Source organism: Arabidopsis lyrata (assembly GCF_000004255.2).
Source record: "Arabidopsis lyrata subsp. lyrata unplaced genomic scaffold ARALYscaffold_3, whole genome shotgun sequence".
Taxonomy (NCBI): domain Eukaryota; kingdom Viridiplantae; phylum Streptophyta; class Magnoliopsida; order Brassicales; family Brassicaceae; genus Arabidopsis; species Arabidopsis lyrata.
Window position 1 is genome coordinate 14,109,343 of NW_003302553.1, and position 10,772 is coordinate 14,120,114.

The 10,772-nt window shown below is 39.6% G+C and overlaps 1 protein-coding gene across 1 annotated transcript; it reads right to left on the minus strand.

Annotated features, from left to right (window-relative positions):
• Positions 1–401: 401 nt before the first annotated feature.
• On the minus strand, positions 402–813 carry LOC110230100 (glycine-rich cell wall structural protein-like). The gene is made up of 2 exons (XM_021032089.1): positions 752–813; positions 402–672 (listed from the first exon to the last, which is right to left on the minus strand). Exons 1-2 carry the CDS (start codon positions 811–813, stop codon positions 402–404), a joined length of 333 nt encoding a protein of 110 aa, XP_020887748.1.
• Positions 814–10,772: the final 9,959 nt, after the last annotated feature.

The following is a 10,772-nucleotide window of genomic DNA, read 5'->3' on the forward strand; positions in this document are numbered from 1 at the left end:
GGGGGTAAAGGTCTTAAAGAGAAATAAAGATAATTAGAGATTTTGTCTTTTCTTTGTCATGAATTGATTCTGTTCGTTGTTGACTTTTTCTTTGATTGATTGGTTTCTCTGTTTACTAAATCTATATATAGCTTTTTTTGTCTAGGTTCTTCAAGATCCAGAAGCCCAAAAGAGAAGTGTTTCGTATGGGTGACACCTACCATAGCTGCTGATGTCATAGCATTTGTGAATTCGCTATGTTATACGTATGATAGCATATTTTTCGCGCTAACGATGAACATATTTCTTGTAGTATGTGTTACAAACTCACCATGGTTTATTTATAGGCATACACATAATACATAAGTGTATATATAGATGCAATCATGCATGGTGGTGATTGGTGAATATATGATATAGTTTTAAACACCCGGCTGAGTCTGAACAGGTTCGTCGTTAAGCCCGTGGCCTCCCCCTCCGTTGTGTCCTCCACCTCCGTAGCCTCCTCCACCACCTCCTCCGTAGTGTCCTCCACCTCCGTGGCCTCCTCCACCTCCGTAACCACCATTTCCTCCACCGTATCCGTCAAGTCCGTGGCCCCCTCCTCCGTTGTGTCCTCCATGTCCTTGGCCTCCTCCTCCTCTGTAACCACCTTCAGGTTGCACAGTTTCCTCACTCTCTGCTTCACCATGCCTGCCCAAAAAAAAACAGGTTATTTCAAAGACATTTTTAAGCACGTGTAAATGTGAATTCCTCTTCCCTTGCGGCAGACACTTCGGAGACAACGAGAAGAACTGCGAATAGACCCAACAGAATCAAAGCCTTGGAAGCCATTTTTTTTCAAGTTCTAATAACTCTCTGAAATCTTATTTGCAAGGGATTTAGCCATTGCCGTACAAGCTGAAATCTTCTGGTTCCTCTGATCTTCAAACATGAAGCACAAGTTCCATCTCTAAACATGAAGCACAAGTTCCATCTCTAAATTCGTTTTTAAGGCTGTATAATATTATTATATCCCCAAGACTTTTGAAAGAATGGAAATATATTTATTTGGGAATGACTGTATAAATTTATTTATTTTTGCTGAAAATGGTTCCTTGTGGGCTGATTGGCATAAATACCATAACTTGAGAAACAGATCTATTTGGGAAATTGTTGAATCTATAAGTGACAGCTGGTCTTGGAAGATGATTCTGCGTTTGCGGCCCCTGGCTGAGAGGTTCATTCATGGAAGAGTGGGCAATGGGAAAAAAATCTCTTTCTGGTCCGACAATTGGACTCCGCATGGTCCTCTCATCAAGTTTCTTGGTGAATCTGGGCCTAGAAGCATGCACATTCCCCTGGCTGCAAGGGTGGCTGATGCATCTGCTAATGCTAGGTGGATCCTGCCTTCCCCTAGATCTGATGCAGCTCTAGCTCACCATGCCTATCTCACCACGGTTACGCCGCCTTCCCAGGCTTTGCCTGAGGACTCGTATTGTTGATAATTTTGAGTGTCATGGTTTCTCTTCCTCAAGAACTTGGGAATCAATGAGACCCAAAGAAATGGCGAAAGATTGGTCAAAGTCTGTCTGGTTTAAGGGTTCGGTTCCTAAGCATGCGTTCAACATGTGGGTCGCCCATCTTAACAGACTGCCAACGAGGCAGAGACTCGCTACTTGGGGTATTTGCGCTTCAACTTCTTGCTGCCTTTGCTCGCAGCAAACAGAAACAAGGGATCATCTCCTCATTACGTGTGACTTTTCCGCGGTGATTTGGAACTTGGTTTTCAATAGGCTGTGTCCAACGCAGCTGCTTTTCAGCACTTGGGCTGAACTCCTCTAGTGGACCCGACGAAGATCCGCCATTGCTCCTTCTCTCCTTAGGAAAATTGTTTCTCTAGCCACGGTCTTTCATTTATGGAAACAGAGAAACAATGTCCTTCACAACGGGCGCTTGATTCCCTCACAAATCATTTTCAATGGTATTGATCGTGAGGTCCGCAATACCACCACGGCTAGAAGACATAAAAGGCAATGGCGACCGCTAATGCCGCTATGGATCCGATAGTTTTCCCAAAACTAACCCACATCTTACACAGTGAAATGAAGTACATGTACATTGTTTACTCAATTGTGTGTCCATGTAAACAACGCAAGTTGGTGCATCTGTTCCCCAAACCGAATTTAAAATTTTTTGAGCAATATCACTGATTATTTTAAATGTTCATCGGAATTTGGTCGAAATTTTGTCGATAAAAGGTTTGATCATTTTTTTTGGTCTTAAATTTGGTCAAAATTCTACTTGTTTTCTTATAGTGATAAAATCTATTAAACAAAAATCTTCGCAAAAAATCTATATGTATAGTATAGTTAATTAAGTCTATAATAATATCTTCACATCTATATGTATAGTATAAATCCTTATTTTTTCAAAAGATCCGTTGTAGCACATTGGCTAAATGCTTTAATGATCTATTTGATCCATTCTTGCTTATATTTCGGGTTCAAAGCCCGGCAGCAGAAATAATTTTAAGGTTATACTTTCACCCTCTACCTATTTCCCCCTATACATACTATAATATTATTTACAATTCCACCCAATTTTATACAATTCTACCTGATTCACCAAAATCAATTATGATGTCTAAATGCGTTTTAAAATCATAAAATCACGTTTTAAAATTGATAATTTGCGATTAAACCGGTAATCTGACCCATATCTCATAACCAGAACTGAACCTTCTATTTGATAGAGAGGGTTCGATTTTTTCCCTTAAACCCTAACAAAATCGATTTGGGGATTTTCTTCTCCACCCGACACTCCCTTCTTCTTCTCCGACTGAGACTTCGTCTCCAACAGCGACTGAATCTCCTCCAAGATCTTTCGAAGATTCTTAAATCGATTCTTCTTCTTATTCTCCGTCTTGTGTTTCTCGACGTCTCTGTCCTCTAGAAGAGCATCATCAACCCAACTGAATAGGTGTTTCTCCTTTTTATCCTAACAACATACCAGAATAGAAAGCTCAATCTATTGAACAAACACCACAAAATTTTGATAAATTTTAAAAACCAATACATTACCTTCACGCCCCTAACACATCTGTAGAATCTCCGATACGGATTCTCATCTGTCTTTGAAGTGAAGGTAGTGATCTCGTCACCACACTAGCACCTATTTGGGTTTAGTAGTCTGTTGTGTTTATTCGGGTTAAGAGACATTTGGTCGGGTTAACGGTTTAATCGAGATAAATCGATTTTAAAACGCGATTTAGTGAATTTAAAACGTTATTAAGGAGGATAATTGATTTTGGTGAATTAGGTAGAATTGTATAAAATTGGGTGGAATTGTGAAGAATATAGTACGTATAGGAGGAAATAGGTAGAGGGTGAAAGTATAGGGGAACCAAATTGAAACGATATATTACAGGGGGACAGGGGCAAGCATCCCTAAAGATATTCGATGAGCTTTTGAAACTTGCCACTACAATGGTCAATGTCTTTTGCAATCAGAACACATAAATTGTATCAACGGCTACAAGTTATTGCTTGAGGAAGAAGTAGCAGACTGTTTTGATTAAAATAAGCACCACAAATCTTGCCAAGCACGGCACCAAACCATTTAGTGATCATTTGTGTTTCTTCACTCCAATGGATCCAAAAGTCTACGAGTACTCCTTATATAACACCTAACGCCTCTTTTCCCAATCTCAAGGCCGCTTCTTAACGGCTGGGACTTATTTTGGCCGTAATCTATTTCCATTGCTTTTTCTGCAATTTTAAAATAATTCGAGCCAAACAGTAACATCAGGTCTCCTAGAAACCTTGATTTCGACTCTTCTTTAAAAAGCTCATCACGTTTGTTGTAACACGCCCAACATATTGCGTAAACTCTCCATACGCCTAGCTACTCTCTTTAAAGACAACTCACTAGACTCCAAGGCGGTTACACAATCAGTTTCTGCCAAGGACAAGTGATTATTCCACTGGTTTTTTCTCTCTTTTGTCTCAGGTAAAGAAACGCGATACATACACTTGAACCCATCAGCTTTCAAAGCATTTAGTTTAATCCACCTCATACTTGATGTTCCTTCAGGTACTGATTTAACAATGTGCCTTTACTCTCTTGTCCTTCTAGTTTGGTTTGTATTTGACAGTTGAAGTAACTACTCTTGTCTGCGATTAAGAGCTTTGCCACGAGACAAAAGACTGATGCTTCGAAAGCTTCAGCCAATAAGTAGATGTGCCCACTTCTTCAACTAGCTTTGCTCTTCTTATGCTAACCTCTAAAGCTTTATCCGTAAAGTCTGACTCCCGAATCTTGTATCCAACAACAATCAGCCTTCTTTTTTAACTAATAACTTGTAAATAAAGTTTTGGTGCATGACATGAATGTCTCATGCCATATTCGTTGCTTGACTGAAGAGTGGAGGCTGACCCGAGCAAACAATTTCTTGGTGTTTGTGCTTCTTCCAACTCACCCTTCTGCTGATCAAGCTTTTATTAATACGCAAATTCAAAAACTTGGGACAGCTTGCATGTTCCTTGGTTTAAATCAGTCTAGTTCAAGCAAAGAATCCCCAAACATACCTTTATACTTTGGCTGAATATTCGTTATAGATTAACAACAAGAGACCGACTCAATGAATGTGCCATCCAAGTCTTCTCTGTTCCGCGGTCTTGGAAACTAAATCATACCTCTTCTTTGAGTGTCCTCTTGTCGTTGAGGTTTGGAGTTCCTTCTTCGCTTACACCACTCTTTCTCCTCCATCTTCTTTTCACCTTGTTGTGAATTTGGGTAATAAGATCAGCTTCATCAAACTCAAATCCCAATATAATGTGTAAATTGATATTCTAGACCATACTTCATCTTCTAAATTAGGTGAAGCATGCATGTTATTTTTGAGAAACAAAAACGGAAAAGGAAGCAGAAAAGGAAAGGAATGAGAGAGAAGGAAGCAATTAAATACTCTCTTCAATAACACTTTTACATAAAACTATATATATCGTATAACTTCACCAACTAACAGAAGATCCGCTGTAGCACATTGGCTTAAGCAAACATTCTAGTTTAATACTGGTTCTGAATTCCGGGTTCGAAGCCCGGCAGCGGAAAATTATTTTTTGTTATTTTTTATTAATGACTCGGTTGGGTTGTGTGTCGGATCGGATAAAACAATTATTTTGATTCGCCAAGTATATAAAGCTTTGCTAGGTTTGAGACTGATGTGCGACTCGGTATTTGGTCAGAAATGATGGTCGCAATTTAGTCTTAAAAGAGCGACAATTTAACAACCACCTGTTATAGTTACGCTTAAGTTGCAAATTAGTTGAAAAAAGTTAGTACAAAACACGTTGAAATTGCATAGGAGGTAGGTGTACTGAACTTTTGTGACTACTTGAAAACAGTCGCAAAATAGTCACAAATTTAAGCCTATATATACCACCCCTCATTCATTTCATTTTTCCATCCCACTCTTCCACCCTCCCATTAGTAAGTCAAAAAAAAAAAACCAAAGAGAAAGAAGAGAAAAAAAAAAGACAAAGAGAAGAAAAAAAGATGAAAAAAACGAAAAAGAAAAAAAAAGAGAGAAGAAAAAAAACGATGTGGAATAATCCGTCACGAGAATGGATGTAAAACCGAATCGATCCATACACAAATCACATTGCGGTGGACTATTTGGCGGGTGTGGAAGCATTCATCAGTTATGCAAGCCATGTTGAAGACAGAAAAGGTCGGTTTTTATGTCCTTGTGTAGTATGTCAAAATTCGAAACCCGTGAAAGCTGTTACGGTATCAAGTCATTTGCTTAGTAGAGGATTTATGCCGAATTACTATGTATGGTATGAACATGGGGAAGATTATAATGTTGTTGGGGAGGGTACTAGTAACTATGTTGATAATACCGAATATACTAGTACTGTTAATGAACCAACAGGCTTTGATGGGGAAAATGTATTTGCTGGGATGGTTAATGATGCTTTTCATGGTTCTGTACCATATAACGAGTATCATGAACATGAAAGTGGAAACGATCATGTTCATGAAGAATCCACCCAAGAAGCAAAACGATTTTAGGACATGCTAGCTGCCGCAAACACTCCACTTTACGATGGATGTCGGGAAGGTCAATCGCAATTATCTTTAGCAGCTTGGTTCATGAACAATAAGGTGGACTACAATTTGTCAGAAACTTGCATGGAAGGATGGGCAGAATTGTTTACAGAATATTTACCAGAAGGTAATCAAGCGAACGGTTCCTACTACAAGACATAGACTTTGATGCGAAAGCTAAGATTGCCGTACTAAGAAAGCTACGAGATAATTGTATGTTGTTTTGGATAGATGATAAGAAGTTGGAGAATTGCAAGTTCTGCGGAAAACAAAGATATAAGGGGAGTGAAGGAAGAACAAGAATACCATTTAGTAAGATGTGGTATTTACCGATTGGGGACAGATTGAAGAGAATGTACCAATCTCAGAAGACTGCAGCTTCGATGAGATGGCATGCTGAGCACGAATCGGAAGAAGGATTAATGTGTCATCCATCAGATGCGGCTGAGTGGAAGAATTTCCAGCAATTGCATCCTTAATTTACCGAAGAACCGCGAAACGTTTATCTTGGATTATGTACTGACGGTTTTAATCCGTTTGGGATGTCCAAAAATCATTCGTTGTGGCCAGTGATCTTGACGCCATACAACTTGCCTCCGGATATGTGCATGAAAAGTGAGTATTTGTTTTTGACGATTTTGAATTCGGGACCAAATCATCCACGAGCATGTCTTGATGTTTTCCTTCAACCACTAATCGACGAGTTACAAGAGTTGTGGCATAATGGAGTTGAGGCATACGATGTGTCCTTAGATCAAAACTTCAACCTTAGAGCGGTTCTTTTGTGGACTATTAGCGATTTCCGAGCATATGGCATGTTGTCGGAATGGACTACTCATGGTCGATTATCGTGTTCAATTTGTATGGAGGATACAAATGCATTTTGGTTACCATTACAAATCTGTAGTTTTTGGATGAATGTGGCTCAGTTGTGACTCACAAAAGAATTCCCTGAAAATTCTTTTATGTTCTGACCAACATCGGCGGTAAAACACACAACTTCAAAGCTAATGAAAAATAAATTGAACCAAAGAGAAACAAGAACCTACTTCTCTAGTCACAGTTGGAATCGGTGATATTTGATTTGCCAGACCCATTCAAATTGGATGCGTATCGAAACAAGACACCACCGTCCCCGTCGTGTGTGCTATGAAACCCAACTCCTCAACACCACCAATTTAGCTCGAAGCCAGAGATTCATAAAATCGAAGCCAGAAATCGTAGAAGAAAGGTCAACACTTAATTTTTGCGGGTCAGTCCGCTGTCCGCTTAACCCGCAATCCGCATGGGCCAAGCCCGCGAGGCCCGCTATTTTATGGGCTTCAATATAAGTGTCCAAGCCCGCCCCGCAGTGGTACTAATTGGGCCAGCCCTGCGGGTTTGTGGCCCGTTTGACACCTCTACTTGTAACTAATAGATCACAGTCACAACACAGTCGCAATTTTGCCACAATTTTGTAACTATTGTTCATTTAGCGACTAATTTGCGACACTGATTGTAACTATTTGCCAACCAATATTACGACTATTTTGGTACTAATTGTGATATTTATAAGGGTAATGTTTAAGGATTGAGTATAAAATCTATATTACTTGAGTTTTGCAAAGTTTTCCAACCTTAAACTAATATATGTCCTCTACAACACTAATCCGAGTGTTTGTGAGTGATATATATCACCATTTTGGATCACAATATGTAGATTTCTAAATTTTGTCTTGTGATTAATAGATCACAGTCACAAAGAAGTCGCAAAATTGCCACCATTTTGTAACCATTGTTCATTTAGCGACTAGTTTGCGATAAATATTGCAACTATTTTGGTACTAATTGTGAAATTTATAAAATTTTGGCTAATTGTTTGGGCGGTTTCGATTCCCCCCAAATATTGTTTTTTGTCACCATTTTGCGACTAAAGAGCGACCGGTACTCTTAATTAATTAGGTTAAACTTAAACGATTCCTCATTATCTCACAAACACAAAAAATCAATCTAGGGTTTTTTTCCCATTCTCTCTCAATCGATTTTTCTCAAATCTCTCTCAAATCTTCAATTATCTCTCAAATCTTCGAATCTCTCACTCCAAAATCTCTCTCAATCGATTTCTCTGAAACGATTCAAGTTTATTTCCATTCAAACTCTCAACTCGGGTTTAATTTTTTCCGATTCACTCTCAAATCTCAGTCCCAATCTCTTATTATGCCGCCTAAAGGTAAATCGTCACGAGGCCGCGGGGGTGGCCAGACCGCCAGACAAGTAGCCGCCAGAGGGGGTCAGACCAGCAGACCAGTAGCCGCTAGAGGGGGCCAGACCAGCAGACTCGTAGCCTCTCGAGTCTGAACCTTCGTTGGTCACAGACCACCAGTCACTACGAGTGGTGTCAGAACATCTTCTCACTCATCGAACCCATCGACGACACAGTCTGCGACCCAATCTCAAGTGAGTCGTCCTTCACTTAGTTCTAGTAGCCAGACTCCTCCTCTCAGTAGGCAGACTCCTCCTCTCAGTAGACAGACTCCTCCTCCTCAGCCGCAACATCAGCCACAACAACCGCTTCCTCCTCTCCAGCCTCTACCGGAAGATGATGCGAATCTCCAAGGCTTACCTGAACAACAAAACCAAATCCATGGAGAGGAAGAGGACAACGAAGTAGGAAACCAAGAAATGCAACAGAACCCTAATCCAACTGAAGACTACCAAGAAATGCTGGATCGTTTGCTAGCACTTCCTGGCCGACAAAATCTAGACAAGTCATTTTCATGCATAAACGGATTACTTAGATAAATTTCAAATGAGGTTCAAGTACAACGGTAAGTTTGCTAATAAGCTATTTCGGCGATGATTCAAATTCTAGACAAGTCATTTTCATGCATAAACGGATAACTTAGATTAATTTCAAATGAGGTTCAAGTTTAATGTCATTCTCTCTTGCTGTAGTATATATAGTATATTACTAACTTACTTTTTTGTGTTATGTAGCGGGAGTTTAATTGGGATGTTGGGATTGCTACCCTTGTTAAAGAAGGATTCTTGGTTATAGCGAAGAAACAGATGAAAGGCATTGTCATTCAAGTGAAGAAGACTGGTGTACAACCAACTTGGATTGGTGACACACTTTGGGCTGAGATGCAGCTTTTTTGGAAAACCATTGAGGCTATAGAGAGGAGTGAGAATGCTTCACAATGCAGAAATTCTGATCGTGGAGGACTTGGAGTGCACAAACACTTAGCCGGTCAGAAATCATTTATTCAAGTTCATCAAGAGATGGTAAGTTGTTTCAATCCCTCCAAATACTTAACTTTTACAGAATTTCTATGATTTCTACACATGATATTCTTTTTGTCTTTCATTTTAGGAAGAAGAGTTGGGGCGTCCAGTTTCACTTGGTGAAGTGTTTATGAGAACGCATACTAGAGCTGATGGATCTTTTGTTGATCAAAAGTCTGAACAAGTGGCTGAGGCGTATAAGAAGATAGTTGAAGAGAGATTGGCTGAACTGGAAGAGGATGGTCAGGATACTTCAGAGATTTCCTCCGAACAGTCAATGCATCCTAGAGAACTCAGCATTGATGAAATGAATGATATCTTCCTTAAGGTAAGTCATTTCTGTCTTTAGTTTGCTTGGAATATATGATTGTATTTGTTTGTTGGAATATGATGATAGTCTTCTCTGCTGAGCATTTTGGTTACTTTAATAACGATATTCATCATACATTTTGGTTTCTTTGTCTTTGTCTGATTTGCTTACTCTTGCTGGCCATACTTGACTGTTGGCTATTTAAGTGGATCAAGTGTTTCTGGATTACGTTTTTTTTTTCTTTTTCTCTATGATCCTTCTTGTATGTTTCACTGAATGTTTGTCTCTTGTTGCAGTGTACTCATACAGATGACCAAGGTAACCCTTATGGCCTTGGATCACTGGTGGAGACCCTACACAAGGGAAAAAGGAAGGAGAGTTACGCAAGCTCTTCTTCTACAGTTACAGTTGTTGAGCTTCAAGATCAGCTGCGGCGCAAGATCTCTGATCAGGATGCTGAAAATGCAAGACGTGATGCGGAGCACCGGAAGTCTCAAGCTCGGATCGCAAGCTTGGAGAAGCTCATCCTTTTCATGAAAGATAAAGATCCAGACTTGGCAGCTTTTATGTCTTCCTCTCCACTCCTTGAACCAGAAGTCATCATACCACCTATCACAACAACAGCCACCCTTCCAGACACCACAGCAGCAGCAGTCCAACCAGCAGGACTCACCCCTGAAACCACACCAACCTCCCCTTTATCTAACACCGCCTCAAATCATTGAACTTGATTTTTATTTCCTTTTGTCTTTGTGATCATGAAAACTTATTAGGATATGTTATGCTCTGATTAGGATAGTTTTGAATGGTTTGGAATGGTACTTGAATGATATTTGAATGGTTGAATGTAGCATTTGCTTTTGAAATGGACAGGTTTCGGATTGATAAGATGTGACCAAACTGTTTCAGAAAATGTGACTAGTTTGTGACCAGAACAAGTAACAAATGTGACCAAATTGTGACTAAACATAATTAGAAATGACTCCAAATCTCGTATCAAATTGGTTACTAATAGAGGACTATTTTGTCACCAAATTATAAGAGTCTTAAATTAGTCGCACAATATTACCACTCCTTTGCGACTATACTGTTACTAAAACATACACAGCCTGTGACTAATTTCTGA